The sequence below is a fragment of the Canis lupus genome, chromosome 15 (genome assembly GCF_048164855.1).
Source record: "Canis lupus baileyi chromosome 15, mCanLup2.hap1, whole genome shotgun sequence".
Classification (NCBI taxonomy): domain Eukaryota; kingdom Metazoa; phylum Chordata; class Mammalia; order Carnivora; family Canidae; genus Canis; species Canis lupus.
The window spans coordinates 38,261,742-38,284,301 of record NC_132852.1 but is presented as its reverse complement, the minus strand read 5'-3'; the positions used below and the strand labels follow the sequence as shown (position 1 = coordinate 38,284,301).

General features: G+C 41.6%; 1 protein-coding gene and 1 long non-coding RNA gene across 5 annotated transcripts in view; one reads left to right on the top strand and one right to left on the bottom strand.

The window, feature by feature from the left end:
• Positions 1 to 21,817, bottom strand: part of AP3M2 (adaptor related protein complex 3 subunit mu 2) — a 41,757-nt gene extending 19,940 nt beyond the window's left edge. For 2 of the 4 annotated variants that reach the window (XM_072776637.1, XM_072776641.1), the window contains exons 1-5: positions 13,004 to 13,137; positions 11,105 to 11,448; positions 7,673 to 7,844; positions 3,846 to 3,983; positions 821 to 906 (exon numbers count right to left, since the gene is read on the bottom strand). In XM_072776637.1, the coding sequence (XP_072632738.1) occupies positions 821 to 906; positions 3,846 to 3,983; positions 7,673 to 7,844; positions 11,105 to 11,377 (669 nt within the window). In that variant the 5' untranslated portion in view covers positions 11,378 to 11,448; positions 13,004 to 13,137. Of the gene's footprint in view, positions 1 to 820; positions 907 to 3,845; positions 3,984 to 7,672; positions 7,845 to 11,104; positions 11,449 to 13,003; positions 13,138 to 17,550; positions 17,721 to 18,624; positions 18,676 to 18,929; positions 19,209 to 21,688 lie in introns of those variants that run through there. The other 2 variants (XM_072776640.1, XM_072776638.1) reach the window with 2 other exon arrangements.
• LOC140604919 (uncharacterized) lies at positions 12,107 to 19,794 on the top strand. The gene is made up of 3 exons (XR_012007736.1): positions 12,107 to 13,460; positions 15,313 to 15,365; positions 17,601 to 19,794. It is a non-coding gene; the product is annotated as an uncharacterized lncRNA (long non-coding RNA).
• Positions 21,818 to 22,560: the final 743 nt, after the last annotated feature.

Sequence of the window (22,560 nt, the reverse complement as noted above, 5' to 3'; positions counted from 1 at the left end):
GGAAGTAGGAATTAAACACCCACATTTCTTTTGGGAAAGTCATTCAGATGCTTTTTTTTTTTTTTATAATAAATTTATTTTTTATTGGTGTTCAATTTGCCAACATACAGAATAACACCCAGTGCTCATCCCGTCAAGTGCCCCCCTCAGTGCCCGTCACCCATTCACCCCCACCCCCTGCCCTCCTCCCCTTCCACCACCCCTAGTTCGTTTCCCAGAGTTAGGAGTCTTTACGTTCTGTCTCCCTTTCTGATATTTCCCAAACATTTCTTCTCCCTTCCCTTATATTCCCTTTCACTATTATTTATATTCCCCAAATGAATGAGAACATATAATGTTTGTCCTTCTCCGATTGACTTACTCCACTCAGCATAATACCCTCCAGTTCCATCCACGTTGAAGCAAATGGTGGGTATTTGTTGTTTCTAATGGCTGAGTAATATTCCATTGTATACATAAACCACATCTTCTTTATCCATTCTCAGATGCTGTTTTTATTCAAACACACACACACACACAAATTCTGTAGCTACTTAGAAAATTCAAGACTGATACAAGCTTTGTGGCTGTCCTTAATTCTTTTTCTTTTTTCTTTTAAAAGGCTCCATGCCCAGCGTGGAGCCCAAAGCGGGACTGGAACTAACTACTCTTGAGATCAAGACCTGAGCTGAGATAAAGAGCTGGATGCTTAACTGAGTGAGCCATCCAGGCGTCCCTGTCCTTAATTATTTCTTACTGTTCCATTCCATTCTCACCACTGTCTATCCAGAAGCAGTTAATCTGCCATCCCGAGATTTGAACCTGTGGTTCAGGATTTTACCATGAAGGAAAGTGTAAGGTCTGGCATTCCAGTCAGCTTGACACAGGCATCAATGACCCCCTGGATCTCGGCAGTAATTGTGGAACCTGAGAGAGGAGCAAGACCAAAAGAAGGTAAGAGGTTATTCAACACATCTCTGTGCTCCACATCTCTGTGCTCCATGAACAACTTATTTGCTCCCTACTACCTTCTTTGACTTTCTTTTCCTTCTCAACTTTTCTCAGCTTTTGTCTTCCCCCTCCCACCTTCCCTCCCTTTTTTTCTTTCCTCTGTCCATCTACGCAATTCGTCTACCCCATGCCTTTGTCCATCTTTCCAAACATTTATCAACTGTATGTCAAGGATGAGATGCTATGATGAAGCAATGGGGATAAAAGATTAATAAGAGAGTTATTACCCTAAAAGTTTTCTATCTAGTACCGGAATCAAACAGGATTATCATCATAACCAGTGGTTCAGAAAACTTCAGAGTAGAAACTGCTCTCCCTAATGTGACCGATGAGCTTTGCCAATGATCGAATGGACACTTTTGGTCTTTATCTGACAGGAGCTCTCAGTGGCTTGTCATTATTGACCACTCCTTCCTTTCTCTTAACCTCACCCTGTTTTGTTTTTCTAGCTCCTCTTCCTCAGTGCTTTCTGCAGGTTTCTGTTTCTTTGCATGGCTTTTAAATGCTGTACCTTTTCACAATTCTGAACTTCTCTTTTATTTCACTCAACAGGGTCTGTTTTTTTTAAGTTTACTTAAATTCAATTAATTAACATATAGTGTATTATTGGTTTCAGAGGCAGAAGTCAGTGACTCATTCGTCTTGTATAACACCCAGTGCTCATTACATCACGTGCTCTTCTTAACACTCAACACTCAACACCTAATTACCCCATCTCCTCACCACTCCCCTCCAGTGACCCTCAATTTGTTTCCTATGATTAAGAGTCTCTTAGGTTTGTCTCTCTCTCTGATTTCATCTTGTTTTATTTTTCCTTCCCTTCCCCTATGATCCTGTTTTGTTTCTTAAATTCCACATATGACTGAGATCATATGATAATTGTCTTTTTCTGACAGACTTATTTTGCTTTGCATGATAGCTTCTAGTTCCACCCACATCATTGCAAATGGAAGGATTTCATTTTTTTTGATGGCTGAGTAGTATTCCATTGTATATATACACCACATCTTCTTTATCCATTCATCTGTCAATGGACATCTGCACTCTTTCCATAGTTTGGCTATTGTGGACATTGCTGTTATAAACATTGGGGAGTAGGTGCCCCTTTAGATCACTACCTTTGTATTTTTGCAGTAAATACCCAGTAGTGCAATTGCTGGGTCACAGAGTAGCTCTATTTTCAGCTTTTTGAGGAACCTCCATACTGTTTTCCAGAGTGGCTGCACCAGCTTGCATTCCTACCAAAAGTGTATGAGGATTCCCCTTTCTCCACATCCTTGCCAATATCTTTTGTTTCCTGAGTTATTCATTTTAGCCATTCTGACTGGTGTGAGGTGGCATCTCATTGTGGTTTTGATTTGTATTTCATTGATACCAAGTGACATGGAGCATTTTTCATGTGTCTGTTGGCCATTTGTATGTCTTCCTTGGAGAAATGTCTGCTCCTGTTTTCTGCCCATTTCTTGATTGGATTATATATTCTTTGGGTGTTGAGTTTAAGTTTTTTAAGGATTTTTGGATACTAGCCCTTTATCTGATACATCATTTGCAAGTATTTTCTCCCATTCTGTAGGATGTTTTTTAGTTTTGTTGAGTGTTTCCTTTGCTGTGCAAAAGATTTTTATCTTGATGAAGTCCCAATAGTTCATTTTTGCCTTTGTTTCCCTTGCCTTTGGAGACACATCTAATAAGAAGTTGCTGTGGCGAAGGTCAAAGAGGTTGCTGCCTGCGTTCTCTAGGATTTTGATGGATTCCTGTCTTACATTTAGGTCTTTCATCCAATTTGAGTCTATTTTTGTGTATGGTATGAAGAAATGATCCAGTTTCATCCTTCTGCAGGTTAACATGGTCTCCTTGAGTTTTTCCCACAGGTTGCTTTTTTCACTCTGTTGACTGTTTTTGCACAGAAACTTTTTAGTTTGGGGTGCCTGGGTGGCTCAGTCAGTGAAGTGTCTGCCTTCAGCCCAGGTCTTGATCCCAAAGTCCTGGTTTCGAGCCCCACGTTGGACTCCCTTATCAGTAGGAAGCCTGCTTCTCCCTCTGCCTATGTCTCTGCCTGTGTCTCTGTGTCTCTCATGAATAAGTAAACAAAATCTTAAAAAGGAAAAAAGGAAGTTTTTTATAGTTTTCTATTTATTATTTATTTATTTTAAATATTTTATTTATACATGAGACACACAGAGAGAGAGCAAGAGAGGCAGAGATGCAGGCAGAGGGAGAAGCAGGCTCCATGCGGGGAGCCTGACGTGGGACTCGATCCTGGGACCCCAGGATCATGCCCTGGGCTGAAGGCAGTGCTAAGCCACTGAGCCACCTGGGGATCCCTTTTTATAGTTTTTTATATATTGATTGTATTTATATAGTTTTTAATATATCGATTATATATCTTGCAACTTTATGGAATTTGTTTATAGTTCTAACAGTTTTTTACTGTTACTGTCTTTAGGCATTCCTCTATATATGATCGTGTCATCTGCATATTAATATTTAAGTGTATTCCCAGTACCTAGCACAGTACCTGACACAAAGTAGGTACTAAATTAAAATGATCTTGAATAAGAGATAATTCTGATACTACCAAGTATATGAAGGAGACACTTTCTTTCTAGTTCTGAAAACAGTTTAAAAGCAACTACCTGGGGATCCCTGGGTGGCTCGACAGTTTAGCGCCTGCCACTGGCTTAGGGCGTGATCCTGGAGTCCCGGGATCAAGTCCCGCATCAGGCTCCCTGCATGGAGCCTGCTTCTCCCTCTGCCTGTATCTCTGCCTCTCTCTCTCTCTCTCTCTCTCTCTCTCTCATGAATAAATAAATAAATAAAATCTTTAGGAAAAATAAATAAATAAAAGCACCTACCTGATTTATCAATGATGGCATCAATCTCTTCGATCACATCAAAATAGGCCTCATTGTTGGTGTACTTTACCCCAGTCCGTCGCCAGGGCACCACTGAGAGCTGTCCAGTAGGAAGCTGGTCACCCACATTGGTGCTTCCTACAATAATGAATTTGACTGTAATTTAATTCCAATTTAATTAAATGTAACCAATTATATAATAGTCATAGAACACTTCCCTAGAAGTTCTATGCTCCCACTACTCATGCACTCAATTGGTGGATTTAAAAAAAAAAAAAAAAAAAGAAAGATAAGTGTTTTCTCAACTTCTATCTGGATAACCAGTCTATTCTAAAAACTTGTCGCCATCTAGTCTGCTTATTTGAGCAAAATAAAGGTTAAAAAGTTACCTGAGAAATAGATATCATATTTTGGTTTTGAAAGAAACTTGAACTTGGGTCTCTCAAATTTCACAATAGCTTGTAGCTTAAATAATGTACTGGCTTTCAGTAGGGATAGTGAACTACATATTAATATAAAATTTTCATGGGTAAAAACGATATTCTAGTTTAAGGTAGGCTTTTAAGTGCATTTCTTCTAGGTATTAAAATGTACACATTTTACTACCACTATACTGAATCTTAGGAAAAGAATACAAATTAGGTCTTTCCCTGTAAATCAACTCCTTGTTTTTCCCTCCCACAAGCATCAAAAACTTTTTTAATCCAAAAGTTCTATGCTGAAATTCTGAAATATTACAACTAATTTAAAATCTATTTCCTTTTCTTGCAACCTGGATCTTTTTAATCTAAAGAAAGAAACGTTAAACACACACATATATTCAGCATGTTTGCAAAACATTTCAACTTTTCAAAAGTGACTCTCAGGTACCTTTTTCTAGATTTAAGAGAGATTCAGAAAAATGACTACATAGTATTCATAAATGATTCAGGCACTAACAAAACGTTTAAGAGTTAAATGAATCCAGAATATTGAAAAACCCAACAAATGTGTTTTCTTAAAATGAGGCACCATTTTAAAAACATGTCATCAAAAAAAATAAAAAATAAAAATAAAAACATGTCATCAAGCTATAATAATTAAAGCAGATAAAACAGGAAGCCTAAAAACAAAGAATCCACAGTGATTTAGTAAAACACAAAAATATCACTTTAAAACAGGGAAAAAGGTTACTTTAGTAATCTTAAATGCCCTAGTAAATGGCACTAAGAAAACTGGTAGGTAATTTTGGAAAAATAAACATGGAGCCTTACTTCATATTGTTAACCAAGATATTCCCAAATGGATTCAAGAATTAAGTCCAAAAGTAAAACCATAAAAGAATTAGAAGAAAATACACTTTTTTAAAAAGAAGACCCTTCCTTCTCTGAGATCAAAAAGACATTCCCCTAGGTTTTCTTCTAACAATTACAAGGTTTGTATTTAACTCTTTGACCTTGCTGGAATTTATTTTGTGTACAGAATGAATAGGGGACTTCATTTTGTTCTAAATCAAAGCTGACTGTCCTAATACAATATATTTAACAATTTGCCCCTGGCCCACGCTAAGATACATGACATCTATATATACCAAATTTCTACAAAAGCAAGGGTCCGTTTCTGAACTACCTTATCCTTTATCAGAATCATCTATTTGTCTATTACTGGGTCAATACTATGTTTTTAAAATTACCAAAACTTATTAAAATGTATCTTATATGACGCATTTTCTCTTCTGCTCTTGTTCTTTTTAAAAAATATTTATTTTCAAAACTGCCTTGGCTTTTATAACTTATCTATGAGTTTTTACTTCCTATACTACATGTATAATACAGCTTTATATTTAACAAGGCAAATCTGTCCAACAGCTTTGTAACTCTTTTTCAAAATATACCCAGCTATTCTGCATATTTATACTTCTTTAAAAGTATTTTTCTTTTTTTTCTCCCTCCTCCCCCACCCTGTATTTTTCAATTACTTTGTAAAAGTATACCATGCAAATCCTTGTTCATATATTAAGCAAGACCTAAGATGTAAGAGCTCAATGAAGCAGAATGATTAATATAACTAAATCAGAATTGAATGTGGCTAAACAAACACACCATGGACAATGATTAAATGACAAGTGACTGTGAGAAAATAATTTATTTTTATTTTTTAAAAGATTTTATTTATTTATTCATGAGAGACATAGAGAGAGAGAGGCAGAGGCACGGGCAGAGGGAGAAGCAGGCTTCATGCAGGGAGCCTGGCGTGGGACTCGATCCTGGGTCCCCAGGATCATGCTCTGGGTGGAAGGCGGTGCTAAACCGCTGAGCCACCTGGACTGCCTGAGAAAATATTTATAACAGTGGATTAAAAAATATATAGAACTACAAACTACCATGTATATTTCCAATATACATACATTAGTTTAATGTTCTTAAATGAAAGGAATTCTTTTTTTTTTTCCTTTTTTTTTTTTAAGTAGGCTCCACACTCCGCATGGAGCCCAACTCGGGGCTTAAACCCACAACCCTGAGATCAAGATCAGAGCTGAGATCAGGAGCTGGACACTTAAAGGAATAAGCCACCCAAGTGCCCCAAAAGGAATTCTTTTAAATTAGTATAAAAAAAAGAAAAACATTTCAACAACAAAAGAAAAACTGGACAAAGGACACAACTAGGTAAATTCACAATAGAGGAAGAACACTCAATAAACACTAGAATGGGTTTTAACTTCCTTAATAATAAAAAATGAGGTGTAAATAAGATATAACTAACCTATTAAATTGCCAAAGCTTTGAAAAAATTATTAATAACGATAGGGTTGGCCAGGGTGCATAGAAATTGCTACTACAGAAAGTATAAATTTTTTGGAGATCAGTTTGGCACAATGCATTAAAGTCCTTAAAATGTGCACACCCTTGGATCTAGCACTTTCATTCATAGTACTGAAAACAAATCACCTCACATGTACACAAAGACTTAAATATAAGAATGTTAATTCCTTGTTATCTGGGATGCCAGTGGTTGAGCATCTGCCTTCTGTTCAGGGCGTGATCCTGGAGTCCTAGGATCGAGTCCTGCATCTCGCGGGGAGCTTGCTTCTCCCTCTGCTATGTCTCTGCCTCTCTCTCTTGTCTCTCATAAACAAATAAATAAAATAAAATCTTAAAATGTATCATAATGGGATAATGTTCACAAAATACTGATGAAAGTTTTAAAAAATATACAAGAGTTGTTTGTAAAAAATTCCATGCATCTAATCATTATTTATCTGTCTAGAAAAGATAAAATATATGTCAAAACTGAAGTGGGATTAAGAGTTATTTTCAAGTTCTTTGTGCTTTTCTGTATCTCTGACATTTCTATAATAATCAAGTGTTTCTTCCGTAATCAGAAAAAAAAACAAACAAACACAAAAGCCCTCTTTTTAAAGAAGCATGCTTGGGGCACCTGGGTGGCTCAGTTAGTTAAGCATCTGCCTTCAGTTCAGGTCATGCTCTCACAGTCCTGGAATCAAGCTCCATGTTTGGCTCCCTGCTCAGTAGGGAGTCTGCCTCTCCCTCTTCCTCTGCTCCTCCCCCAGCTCCTGCTCACTCTTTCTCTCTCAAATAAATAAATAAAAATTTCTTTAAAGTTTTAAAAAAATAAATAAAGGCGCACACTTTATTCTGTCATTGAAATCAGGGCATTTTCCACATGAGAAAGACATATTTCAGGTCATAATCAAAGATTATAATGAGCAAAATTAAAACACCTGGACATCCGAGAGCCCCAAAGACAAGCACTCAAAACAACGCACACCCCGGGAGGAAGCCACACCCAAGATGGCAGCTTTCTGTGGGTTTCCCCTTTTTCCATACCTGTTATTGTGTTGACCACTGTTCGAAGGATAGTGGGAGGCTTGATCAGTTCTTTGAGGATGTTTGATTCGGTAGCCAATGGAAACCCATTGTCAAGCATCTCTTCCAGTACCTCATAAACCACAACCACATTATCTTTGATCACTGGCTCTGAACAGACTCCAAAATAATCCTGATGAAAATACAATATATATAATGTAAATCAGTCAGAGACTGTAATGAAGGGAAAGAATCTTCCTAGAGAATAAGGATCTAGTTAGTCCTGTCCATGTGTTTACACAGTGCTTCTAGGACATTCTTCTACAATGAGGGAATATAACTGTAGTTCTCTTAAGTGGCCCAGTTTGGTAAAAAGAACACTATATTGGCTTATAGTACTAGTGTCATTACTAACTTCTTTTACAAATTAAGAGTAAGCCATTTAACTTTTGGGGGGTTAGTTTCTTCAATTAGACAAAATATATAGAATACAAAATGGAATCTAGACTATCATATGTGCTTATGAACAAGAATTTGAAAGAAGTATGCAAAATAATAATACTTGATATGATACACGTTGGACTTGAAAATCTTTTTAACCCTTTCTGCTGTGTTATTCTTTGACATTCATACAGCAAATAAGAATTGAGAGGGAAATAAAATGAAATGAGGGAGATGACTAGCACATCAGAAAATCTCTTTGGATCATTTCTACTCTAAAATGGTAGGATTCTGGGGATCCCTGGGTGGCGCAGCGGTTTGGCGCCTGCCTTTGGCCCAGGGCGCGATCCTGGAGACCCGGGATCGAGTCCCACATCGGGCTCCCGGTGCATGGAGCCTGCTTCTCCCTCTGCCTGTGTCTCTGCCTCTCTCTCTCTCACTGTGTGCCTATCATAAATAAAAAAAAAAAAAAAAATTAAAAAAATAAAATAAAATAAAATGGTAGGATTCTAAGAATGCTTTGTGCTTTTACTAACAAAGGCTTAGATACTAAATTATCTGAGTTATGGAAAAAACACTGGATTCCAAATCAGAAGACCTAGGTGTTAACCTTAATGTCATTCACTGAAAAAGTCTTGCTAATTCAGGCCTTGATTTCTTTAATAGTACTGGACACACAGGGATGTTATAAGAACTAAGCATGATTGATTAAATGATAGTATGTGTGAAAGTACTTTGTAAACTATAAAGTGCTTTGCAAAATGTGATGCAGGATGATAAAAAGAAAGGAATGCTTGTAGTCTTTGGGTGTGCCCCTTTTAGCAGGGTCAGTCAAATCTTTTACAGGACCTCGGAGATGGTCATACAACCCTCCTTGAATTCATCCACTGAAGGGAAATTCACCCTTTTGAGAAAGCCCATTCTATTCATGGAATGCTCTGATTATTAGAAAGTTCTTTCTTTTGCTAAATTGAAATTTGCTTCCTAGATCTGCCTTACAGAACAAATTTACATAATAGCCCCACAGTTATTTGAAGACAGCTACAAGCTTTCACTTCAATGGTTTTTCTTCCAGACCAATTCTGTTTGATTCTTCCACTGTTGATGGTGTGGTATATGGTTTTTAGATAGTTCTACCACCTTGCCATTTCTTTGAACATGCTCTAGTTTTCCAATATGCTCCTAAAATTACAATATTCAAAACTGAACAGACTCCAGATGTGATCTAAATTACACAAATAATAGCAATTATCAGAGACATTCCAATATCCAAGAACACTTAAGAGGCAGGAATGTGTTCCTAAAACAAGAATTCTTTAAAAATGAGGATTTAAGGGGGAGGGGGAGCAAGACAGTTCCATCCCAAGAGTGCTTTTCTTTTGAAAAATAAACAAAACACCTCACGAGATTTTATAAATCAGACATACTGTGAACTGAGCAGTTGGAAAGTATGACAAATTACTATAGCAAAGTGTTTGCAATTCTACAGCTGGAACTCTTCCATCATATTCTAGTACTAAAAAAATAATGCAGTCAGAGAGAAAAGACACTAAAATCAGGGCATATCCATTTACTTTTAACAAATTCTTCAAAAATGACAAGCTCTGAAGCCCGACTTCCAAGCTAGCGACTTTACTATTATCCCAAATTCCTCTGTGGTTTCCACCAGATTAAACAACTTTTCTCACTTCCTGTCTTGTAATAAATTACATAATATTGCTATAGCAGTATGAAGCAAATGCTGGGTTTCACCAAAGGGGCTGTTAATCTTAGAATGGGGTAAAGTATCATATGTGGAAATCATAATGAGGCCCAATGAGAGAAGTTTAAGGTCCTAACTACTGGGTTCTTCTTTTACTTCTTCCACATACTCGGGTTTATAATTCTCAAGTTTTCACTGTGGGAAGGAACTAGTATGCCACATGAGAACTGGAAACCCAGAATCGTACACCAGCTAGTATTTGTGGGAAAAAAATTATAAAATATATTTAATTTTCTTGGGATGAAAGCTGTTCTAGACATGTGATACAGATATGAGTGCAAATGAAAGGACTCTTTGACTTGTTCTTTAATTTCATCATAATATCTGAGTCACCATCTCTTGATTCCACGATTTCTGTATTCATATGACCAATTCCAGACCTCACATCACACAGAGGTTGAACTAAAGGGCCCTTGCTTTTCACTTATTGTCTGAGTTATGCAAATAACCATAGTAGTTAGCATTTGAACAATTCTTTTAGGGGGAGGGACCCCACTGTTTGAATCCACAGTCTGGACAGACTAAAACCCTGTGCTATAATATAAATGGTGCTGACATCCTGGTATAACTTATTTATACTTCCCTTATGCCCTGCTCCCCAAGATCTTCAAATCTATTCCTGAAAGAAAAACTCAAAGTGAAAACTGTGTCTTGTAAAATGTGTCACTTAAATTCTTACAGGAACGGAAGATTTCCAACCTTATCTTAGTTTGCAACAAGAGCTCATCACTAGTACTGACACACTGTGTGGATAAGCACCCAAACCTACAATGAAGTTTGGGTTCAGAGATTACGTCTGCCAAGCAGAGTGAAACAAGCATTACTGAGTTTTTGCCTAGCTCTTGAAAATATACATATTTTTACACACTCATCACTTTTTCATGCAACTCAAAGCAATGTACTTGATAATGGCTAGCATCAAGTCCACTAAGAAAACAAAACACCCCAAAACTAAATTCATCTGATTTATGAACAAAAAATAGGGCAACTCCAATCTCCATATAACTAAAATGATTGTATACAATCATACCGAGTGGCTTTCTTATGGAACACGTTCAAAGGTATTCAATTTGCCATTTCAGATATAGCCAATTCAATAAACAGAAACAAGAATCTTCTAAGATGGGAGAGGAAGTGAGCAATCGCAGTTTTGATTTTTTAAACTGTTCCTTAATTGAAGCTGAATACAAAGAAAAAAGAATCACAAAGACATACAGTTTACATGTACGAGCTTCCTCAAATTCACACACCTGAAATGTGTCCACTACTCGGTGAAGGAACTCAATAACAAAAAGAGGAGGGACCTCTGTCTGGATCACAGCCACAAAAAAGATCTTGTGACGGTAAACACTTAGGAGATAGTGGTGAGGGGTAGGGATAACTGGAGGTACGTTTTCTGCCTCAGTAGCTCTCTCTTGCGCCTCAAAAAAGTAGTCACAAACAGATCGGCTGACCACACTTTTCCAATGTTTTTCCAGGAATATATCTCCAGAGGAGTTGATCAAGAAAAGGCTATGAATCATGGTGGAGATTGTCAGTGAGAAAGGAAAGTCTTTTTCGGTCTGAAAACCTTCAGGACAGCCAATTTTCAACCCTAAAAATAAAAGAAGGTACAGTCAGTTTCACTCAGCCAAAATACCATACCTATCTTTCAAGAGCAGACTCAAGTCTTCCTCTACGTAAGAGCCTGAAGTATCCCCCTCTAGAATTCCTAAGGATAATTATCAGCCACCTTGTCTGCAAATCATTTACTGCCCGGTTATCTTTACTATTGCCTTAATTCTAACCATTTAAAATTTGACTTAATTTTTAGATGTCTGTGTTCTCAACCGGACTGGAAGTTCCTTGAGAAAAAAGACCAGGCCTTAACATTTTTTGTTGCCTCATTGCTGTGCTCCCTGCACAGAAGAGAATATTGATGAGTTTCATGTATTTAGCCACAACTCGCACATACATGAAATGCTTACGGTTGCTTAGTCTCAACCGGTAGCCATTAGCGAAAGGCCACCACTAAGCACTTGAAATATGTCTGGTCTGAACTGAAATGTGCTGTAAGTACACACCACACTGAAGGTCTTATATTTAAGAAGGAACTTTAGATACCAATAATATAATATTAACATTAACTCAACATTGATATTTTGATATATCAGGCTAAATGAAATATATTAAAATTAACTTAACCTTTTAAAAAAACGTGGTTACTAGAAAAATGTAAAACTACAGATTTTTTTTTTTTAAAAGATTTTATTTATTTATTCATGATAGTCACAGAGAGAGAGAGAGGCTCAGAGACACAGGCAGAGGGAGAAGCAGGCTCCGTGCACTGGGAGCCCGACGCGGGACTCGATCCCGGGTCTCCAGGATCGCGCCCTGGGCCAAAGGCAGGCGCCAAACCGTTGCGCCACCCGGGGATCCCCAAAACTACAGATTTAGTTCTCTTTATACTATAATCTATTGGACAGCCGGTCAACGGCTGGAGAGCCGGCACCTCGGTCTTGGTTAGGAACAAGGTTCTGCACCGGGTGCCCTACAACAGCCCCCCTGGGGGATGCTCTCTAGGCATCTAGCCCAGCTCTGGCCACTCCCCGCGCTGGCGGCGAACCGGCCCAGGTGGTCACACCGCAGAAGCCTGCAACACCAGGACCCCAGGGCAAGCTTCATCCCTCTGCCCGCTGACAGCCGGCCGGCGGGAGGGGAAGAGGGGGTAACTGGGCTGGGAGAAGGGGGGGGTGGCTGCTAAAGGCGGTTCTCTCTGTGCTGGTCCACCTCAACCGCCTAAGAGCGAAGGATGATGGAGGCCATTTAGGGCGGGGGTGGCGGGGGGCGGATTTCAGGGGGGCGCAAGTCCAGGCGGTGACAAAGGTCGCCAGACTGCACACGTGCGTTACCATGGCAACAACGTCCCCTCCTCCCTCAGCCCCCGGAACGGCGTCGGCCGCCTCCCCAGCCGCGTACTCGCTCCCTCAGCTCTCCCCGCCGCATCCTGTAGCCTGGAGGGTGAATCCCACCGCATCCCCTAACTCTGGACCTGCCCGGCGCGCCCCCGGCCCGGACCCTCGCGCGTCCCCGCCCGCCTCCCTCAGCCCCCGGCCGGGTGCATGCACGCTCGGCCCGCAACCCCGACCAGGGTCGCCAGCCCTCCTCACCCAGCCTCGCTCCTCGAAGCGCCCACAGTCCCGACGCGCCGGCAGGCCCCGCCCCCTCGGCCGCCCCCCGCACGCGCGCCGGCGGCCGCTCGCCCGTTGATTGGCCGGCCCCTGGGCCTCACGCCAGCACCGCCCACGACCGTGGCTTCAAAACCTCTGATTGGACATCGATGATCCGCTCCTCTGATTGATAGCTGTCTGCCAGTCACTGTCTTCTTGGCTTCGAGCCCTCAATTGGCCCTTGTTGAGGCTTCAGTAATCTCCAATTGGTGCAGCTCTGTGGCTCCGCACCCTGATTGGCTGTCGTGACCAGTCCGAGGGCCCCTTGGCCTTGAATCACCCAGTCACAAAGGGGCGGCTGCAGCTGCCTGCGTAAAGATACCCGTGGAAGGTACCTAGATGGGGATGCTAAAAAGTGTGATTTCCAGGGCAGGATTTGTCAAATAGGAAATCATGGGTAAGAAAGCATGGGCAGTAATGACTCCTTTCCATTAGATAAATGCATTTAAAAAGAGACACGATGAAAAAAAAAAAAAAAAGAGAGAGAGACACGATGCCTTTTCGTTTATGTGCATCGGGTGAAGTAAAGGGCTGTAGAGTCTTATGGAGAGCTCTGGACCTGGATTCAGGAGGCCTCTTCCAGCCCCAACCAGGCCACCACCTGCCTGACCCTGGACAAGGCACTTAACCTTTCAAAAATCTCAGTTCTCAGATCTGAAAAGGAGGTACTTAGGCAGGTCACTCTGCAAATTGCATGGGAGTTCTAATGACTTTGATAATATATTTTAAGTGATTCAAATCATTGTGATCCAGAGAGTCATGAAGTAGACGTCAGACAACAAGGTTCACCTTTAGTTAAACAAAATTATTAAGTAAGACGAGGAATGGAAGGTGCCTGGCACATTTCATGTGTTCGATAAAACAGCATGTTGATGTTAATGGTAATAACGTTAATCTACACCACAAGGTTGTCACCCTGCTTGGGCTTTATTTTTCACTTTGGTGAAAGGAAGCAGAAGTGGCAACTCCTCCATAGAGAAGACTGTGATAATTGTATATTGAAGGTGATAATGGATTGTTCTTTGACATACTTGCTAAGGACAGATACTTGACTAATTTTTTAAGTAAGTAAAAGAGAAAATCCAAAATCAAAATGGCTGAATGATGTGTCTTCCTATAAGCTGAGGGGCTCTGGTGCCTGACTTCCTGGGTTTTAATCCTGATCCAACACTTACCAGCTCTGTGACCTTGAGAAAGTATTTTAACTTCTCTAAATTTCAAGTTCCTCCCTTCTCAAGTAAGGGCACTAATAGTACCAACTTCCCAGAGTTGTGAGGATTGAGTTAGAAAAGCGTCAGCGATTGTTATTACCTAAGAAGCAGCACAAGATGCAATTGCACATGGTTACTAAGCAATGTGTGTTGAAAGTGCAGAAATGCAATCACTGTTGTGGGCTGTTCTCATTCACTGCATTAATATTTACGGAGAGCCTCCTATGTATCAATCCTTGTGCTGGGTGCTGTAGATGCTGCAATGACTACCATCACAGGCATAGTGTCTATTGTCACCAAGGCTAGCTGGAGAAGACAATTGAGAAGGCAGTAATTACAAAGCAACGTGATGAGCAAGGAGTATATGGGGGGGGGTCAGGGTCGGGGGTGGTTTGCTGGTGGAGGGGGCTGGCCTAGAGTTAGGGAAATCCTATGAGAGATGAATGTAGATTCCTCCAATAAAAGGGTAGAAGGACAGAGAGAAGATTACATGTGGAAAGCTCTAGAGATAAGAGAATTAAATATGGCTCGAACTAGGATTGGAGAAAGAATGCAGGAAGATGCAGGGGGATGGAGTCCTGCATTGAGCTCTCTGCAGGGAGCCTGCTTCTCCCTCTGCCTGTGTCTCTGCCTCTCTCTGTGTGTCTCTCATGAATAAATAAATAAAATCCTTAGGGAAAAAATTATTTTGGGCAGAGAAAGTTTGAATGAAAAAAATTAGGAGTTCAGCCTTGGTCATATTAAATTAAATATATCTGATAGCCATTGAATGGCCATGTTGAGAAGCCAGCTAGATATACATGAGTCTAGGATTCAGGAGAGAGGTCTGAACTGGAGATGTACATTTGGGAGTTATCAGGATATGGATATTAAAGCCATGAGTCCAGCTGAGATGACTAAGGGAATGAGCATGGAGAAGAGGACGAGAGTCTAGTGGCATTCCAAATTTAAAGGTTCACAGAGGAGAGGAAGATCCAGATTCATTTAGTCTTCCCAACTACCCTGAAATGAATTACTGTTATGATCCCCTTTTTATAGATGAGAAAACTACAGTGAGTGCTTAAGCAATCTGCCAAATGTCAAGTAAGTAGGTAAGTAACATGGCTGGAGTTCAAGCACACAGGAAGATCTAAGCAGTCTGGTCTGGCCTCCTGCCTCTCTCATAAGCCTGGGCCCTGAGACCTATTGAAGAAATGTTAAGTAGGACAGTGAAATGCTTTCAAATTTACATTTCATAAAGACCAGGCATGTGGGATGGATTGGAGAAAGCCAAGCTTGGGGGCAGGGAGATCATTTAGACTATTGCAGTAATCCACATCAGAGTTGCTAGTGACTTCAACCAGCATGGAGGATTGGAGAAATCAGTGGACAAATTCCAGAGGCGTTTGGGAGGTAGAATGAAGGGGATTAATTAGAAAGTGAATAATAAGGAAGAATGAGGAATCCAGGATTATTCAGTTTCTGATGTGCACGGTTGTATGGATGGAAGTGTCATTTGCTGAGATGGGGATCACTGGAAGAGAGCCACAGGGGAGGGAGAGGTGGCATGAATTCATTCATAGCAATGCCAAGGGCCATATCAAGTTCAACACTCAAATATTTTTTGAATTTAATCAAATGTATCATAGAATTTGGGAGCTCATATAGTACCTTGTCATGGTGTTAAGAAGGGCCACAGGAAACCACTGACTAAAATGGCAAGTCCATTTTATACATAAACATTTCTGGGAAAAGATTTCTAAACCTGCCACTAACGAACCATCCTAGTGTTTAACAGCAATCACTGCTGAGTTTTCTTTCTTTCTTTCTTTTTTTTTTTAAGATTTATTCATTTATTTGAGAGAGAGCGCGCATGTGTACATGAGTGGGGGCCGAAGGGCAGAAGAAGAGGGAGAAGCAAGGAGCCCTGACTCCTGCTGAGCAAGGAGCCCAGTGTGGGGCTGGATCCCAGGACCCTGGGATTATGACCTGAGTCAAGATCAGGAGTCGGACACTCAACTGAGCCACCCAGTCACCCCTGAGAAATTTTTCCATTGTGAGAAGCTAATCTCAGCTATCAGGATTCCCTGAAAATTACTGGATTATTATTATTAATATTTTGTTCTAAGACAAGAGAGGCCTTGCTCACTGAGAAAGACACTTTTAAGGGCTCTGCAGTGGGGGCTCCAAGCCCCTCTCTATCTTTGACACTTCTTCCTCCTATCCATGAATGTTACCCTTGCATCAAACCTCACTACTGGTCATGCACTGAAGAAACAGAATGCCTTCTCACCCTGTCTTTGTTCTTACTGATCCCTCTTCTTGGCATGTATTCATCTCTTACTCATCCTATTTGTGGAAAATCCCTCCAGCCCTCAAGGCCTAGCCATATGTTTTTTCGTCCACGAAGTCTGTCCCAAGCTGGATGCCCCACACTAGAAGTAATTTATCCCTCTTCTGTGATTAAATAGCATTTCATAGCTCCTTTATGTAACCTACAGTGCTTTTGACACTGTGCCACACATTCATGCACCCAATCTGATCACTGCAACTGGACTGTAAACTCTGAGAACCACGGTGTGCATATATCAATGCCTAATATATATTCATTCATCTATTAAACTAATATTCATGGAGTGCTGACTATCTCCTGGACACCAAGGGTACAAAGACAATTAAAACATGTCTTTGGGAGTTTATAATCCAACGTGGAGAAAAAACTCTAAAGAAAAGAAAAGATCCCTTAAAAAAATGAAGACCAGGGATCCCTGGGTGGCGCAGCGGTTTGGCCCTTTGGCCCAGGGCGCGATCCTGGAGACCCGGGATCGAATCCCACATCGGGCTCCCGGTGCATGGAGCCTGCTTCTCCCTCTGCCTGTGTCTCTGCGCCTCTCTCTCTCTGTGACTATCATAAATAAATAAAAAATTAAAAAAAAAATTGAAGACCAGCTCCTTCAAGCCTGGTCATGGAAGGAGCCTATCCTTCTGGAAAGGAGAGCCTACAGTTAACACTCCTAACTCTCAAACAAGAGTCTTACCTTCCCCTTAGGGACTCCTGCTACTGGCTGCCCTCACCATGCTGGACTTGGGAGATTAGCATTCCTTTAGCTCTTTAATATCAGTGTAGACACACAAGTTTTAGTTTAATTTCCCACAGCAGAGCAAAGACCAGATGGATACTTATACAAAGCTTGTGTAAAGGCTTGGGGATTATAAAGGGGAAACAAAAAGAGTCACATGCAAGTAATAATGTAGCTTACAAGATGTGATGTGATGAGGGTATCCTGGGATGCATACCTGCTTCCAGATGGCAGAGCTTCTGCTTCTCTGTACCTCCTCTTGCTCAGGAACCCCAAGCAAGGCCATCTCAAGTTCATCTCAAGGTCCTGCGATCCAAACCTTGCCTGACAAGAAGCAGCAGCAGCCCTCTCCCAGCAGCCTCGGGCTGGCATCCTGGTCCTAGTCTCCTGAAGGAAGAAATCATTAACCAAATGGCTCCTCCCCTAGATGCTATTATACCCAAGGCACAACATTATTCTGTGGCTTCTTGGATGCTCCTTCCTTCTCTCTACACTCCTTGTCTAGATGACCTCAGGAGTATAAGTACTCTTTTAATTATTTAATTTAGGTTTTGTATCTCCAACCTCAACCTCTTCATAAACATACAGGCCCACATATCTTATCATGCACTTGACATCTACACTCAGGTGCCTCACAGACATCTTAAAGGGGGAAAGAGGACCTCTTGAGTTTTCTTCCCCAATCTTTTCCTTCTTCCAGTCCTACTCTCCCCCCAGTTCTCATCTTAGTAAACGGTATCACTATCTATTCAGCTACTCAAACCAATACCCACAAGGTCCTCCATTACCCTCAACCCTGCATCTAATCCAGAAACAAACCCTACTGATTCCCTCACTGAAGTATATCAGGAATCCATTCTCTATCCAAATCAGTCACAACTCCAGTCCAGACCACCACTGCCTCTCACCTGAAAGACTATAAACCACCTACACACTGGTCTCCCAGTTCCACTCTCACCTCATTCAATTCATTTTATGTACAGCAGCAAAAGTGAGTTCAAAAAAAACTATTAATGGCTATGTGCAGCTTAGACTCTTCAACGCCTTCCCAAGGCATGAAGTTCAAATGCCTTTACCACCTTGCTATAGACTCTTTGTGTCCCCTCAAAATTCATATGTTAAGTCCTAATTGCCCAATGGGATGGTATTTGGAAGTGGAGCCTGTGGGATGTGATTAGGTCCTGAGAGTGAAGTCCTCATGAATGGGATTAGTCCTTCCCAAGGACTTAACACCACTACATAGGGAACAGAGGAAAGATGGCTTTCTATGAACCAGGAAACAGGTTCTCACCAGACAGTGCATCTGCTGGAGACTTGATCTTGCACTTCTCCATCTCCAGAACTGTGAGAAATAAATATTTGTTTATATTTTAGTCATAGTCAGCCACTCTGACTATGGTACTTGTGTTACAGCAGCTTAAATGGACTAAGGCACGTCTCTTTTATCTACCAGTTTCCATCTCTCCAATTGAGTCTCTTGCTCCCCCTCTAATGTACCCTCCCCACTCCCCACTTCTAGGCCGTGGAATATGTTGTTCCCTCTGTTTGAAAAGTTTTTTTTCCCTGTTTTTAATATAGCTGGTTCCTTCTCCTTACCTTTAGGGGTAGGCAGTAGAAGAGGAAATTGTTTCATTGTATGACTGAGTGAATTATTATGCTGTATGTCCTGTAACATACAGGATACTATATACACAACTAATAAGTGTTCAAAAAGAAGTTCGCTCAATAAAACTGAATTCCTAGTCTACTTTGTTCTTATCCTAAATTGGAGCAAATGGGGATCATATTCAAGGGCCAGAATATCAGCTTCATGTCAAGGATTCAGGTTTCTCCTAGGCTGCCATTCCTCCATTCCTAGGGTGGAACTTTCACCTCATGCTCACATCTTTGTCATGGCTGCAGGCATCAAGCTGTATTCCAGGCAAAGAGAAGGAGGAAAGACAAAAAGCAAATGAACTAACAGGAAGTCAGTGCCTTTAATGAGCTTTTTCATGAGGTCCCTCTTTGCTCTCTTGTTCAGTATTGAGCTAAAAAGAGGTCCTGGGAATACTTTTAACTGGGCACATTTACTACTCCCCTTCCCAAATGGGACTCTGTTAATAGACAGGAGAATGGAAATTGGGTAGACATCTAACAGGCTGTCTACAGTCAATGGGAGTGACTAGAGCACCTACGGTCCATGAATAGATTGGATATTTTATTTTGTTTATTTTAAATATTTTATTTATGTATTCATGAGACATACAGAGAGAGGCAGAGACATAGGCAGAGGAAGAAGTAGGCTTCCCACAGGGAGTCTGATGCGGGACTCCACCCCAAGACCTGGGGATCATGCCCTGAGCAGAAGGCAGATGCTCAACCACTGAATCACCCAGGTGCCCCTAGATTGGATATTTTATTTTTATTTATTATTATTTTTTAAAGATTTTATTTATTTATTCATAAGAGGCACACACACAGAGAGACAGGCAGAGACACAGGCAGAGGGAGAAGCAGGCTCCATGCAGGGAGCTCGATGTGGGACTCAATCCCGGGTCCCCAGGATCATACCCTGGGCCAAAGGCAGGCGCTAAACCGCTGAGCCTCCGGGGCTGCCCATGATATTTTATTTTTAAAGATTTTATTTATTTATTCATGAGAGACACGCAGAGAGAGAGAGGCAGAGACACAGGCAGAGGGAGAAGCAGGCTCCATGCAAGGAGCCCAACGCGGGACTCGATCCTGGGACTCCAGGATCACGTCCTGGGCTGAAGGTAGGTGCCAAACTGCTGAGCCACCCAGGGATCCCCTAGATTGGATATTTTAAATAAAGTCTGGAATTGAAAGATTTATGGAAAGCTGACTAGAAAACAGGAAAGCTCCACCAGAGAACTTTCATGTAATCTCCACAAGATAGATAGTAATAAGAAGGGTCTGGCCAGGAGGAGGGCAATGTGGTCAGCTCTGATCTGGAAGGGCAATAGGATGGCAACTGGTCACAGGGTTGTAAATAGCCATAAACTGACCATGTGATCTTGGGCAGGTTATCTAGATAAATTGCTTGAATCAAAAGGTTACCTGTAAAATGAGACAATTGGACTACACTATCTCCAAGATCTTTCCAATTCTAAATTTCTACTAACAATGATCTTTTCTTCTTTTGCAGCAGTGAAATATCTTAAACAAATGAGAGCCTACATAGAAAACAGATAAAATAGAATGACATAGGAATCAGAACCATGGAGTTCCACTTGGCCTTGTCTTAATCCCCATGGTGGCCTCTGAACTCTCCAGAGTATATTTCTACATAGTTCCACGTGACTGTAATAAAATGATGTGGGGCGCCTGGGTGGCTCAGTGGATAAACAAGTTAAGCATCTGACTTTGGCTCAGGTCATGATCTCAGGATTCTGGGATCAGCCCTGGTCTGGCTCCCTCCTCATCAGGGAGTCTGCTTCTCCCTCTCTTCCCTCTGCCCCTCCCCCTGTTGTACATGCTTGCTCTCTCTCACTTTCTCAAATAAATAAAAAAATATTTTAAATGATGTATTTATTGGTATAAGTCAGCCTATAGATACAGCCATGAGTATTCTTTTCAGAAAAGGAAAATTGCTTTTATTTCTTAATAGCAATCTTCAACCCTTAAAAAAAAAACCATTAAGTTAACTAGGGTTATTTAGTTATTGCCAAATCATGGCACTCTATTGGAGTCTCATTTGAAATCACTGGGGAAATATTAATCAAATCTCACAGGACAACTGACAGAATTCTCTCCAAAATTTACTCAGTAATGTTGGGAAAGAAAGAAGTTTGGATTGTAAAAAAGAGTTTTCAGAGTAACATACTTCTTATTTTGTAGGTAGTTATTTAGATAAAAATTACTCTCAGAGGAAAAAACAAACCTTCACTTTGCAAATACTTATTTCCTGTGTGCCTGATGACGGGGCTGCTTCCTGTTTACCAAAAGTAATCGATGGTAATTCAAAGCAAAGAACAGAAAAATACACCTCTTGTCAGTCACCTGTTGAACTTCTTTCCCTTTTGCTTGTTACACTTTTAATATGCCCAAAGTTGTTTTTTTTTTTTTTAAATGCCCTTTGAAAACTTTAAATTATTCGAAAAAGTGAGGGTAGAAAGACCAAGAATTCTGCAGCAGGTGCCCTCCAGTTTCTTCCCTAGTATGCACCCTTTGGAGAAAAGATTTGATGAACACTGATTATTTTTCTGATCCGCACGAAAGCCTAAGCTTATCTTTATCTGCGGAATCGCCCAACATCCCTGGTTTTACTTTCTTCCCACACTGGTGACTATTAGCTTCTGCATCTTTCTCTCCACTGCTCCTTCCGGCTCCTTCTTGATGCTGCCCTCTCCCCTTACCCAGGTAACCCGCTCCACCTGCAGGCAGGCCTGGAAAGCACCGCGTGCTCCTAGAACCCCCGGGCAGGTCACAGGGTCTGGGCGCTCTTCCGGAGCCGGGATCCCAGGCGCGTGCTCAGCCAGACTTCCCTCTCACTTTTCTTTTTCTTTTTCTTTTTTTTCTTTTCTTTCTTGATTTTTAAATTTATCTATTCATGAGAGACACAGGCAGAGAGAGAAGCAGGCTCCCTGTGGGAGCCTATGTGGGACTCCATCCTGGGACCCCGGGGTCACGCCCTGGGCGGAGGGGAGACGCTCAACCACTGGGCCACACAGGCGTCCCCAATCCCTCTCACTTTTCAATCCTTATAAAGCTCCTCCACAGAAAAAAAAAAAAAAAAAAAGAAAAAAAAAAAGTCAACCGTATTACGGTATTCATGTAAGGTAATAAGAAACTTGAGAAAACATTTTGATAATACATTTTTCATTTAGAAGCTTGAGAGGTTATTTACGGTCTCCCGAGGCGTCGCCTCGCGCCCAGCCAGGTGTGCAGCCGGCGAGTCCCGCGTCCCCCAGGCCGGCGCCCCCTGCGCGGACAGCGCTGCGCTCAGCGGAGCCGGCAGAGCCCGCGCCCACCACCGGGGCCGCCCGGTCGCGCGCTCGTCGCCTCAGAAGGGGGCGCTGTCGGGTGTGAGGGGAGGAGCGCCCAGGTTTCTGAAGGGAATCCCCGGCTCCGAAGCCTGCGCGGGGCCGGGAGACTTCCGTGACTCGGGGCTGGGGCACCGGCAGCAGCGCGGCGGCAGGAGGGAGCGCGGGACCCGAGCGGAGCCGAGGCCCGGGGGCGGCGGCGCCTCGGGCTGAGCTCCGGCGTCCGGGCGGGAGGGGCCCCGGGT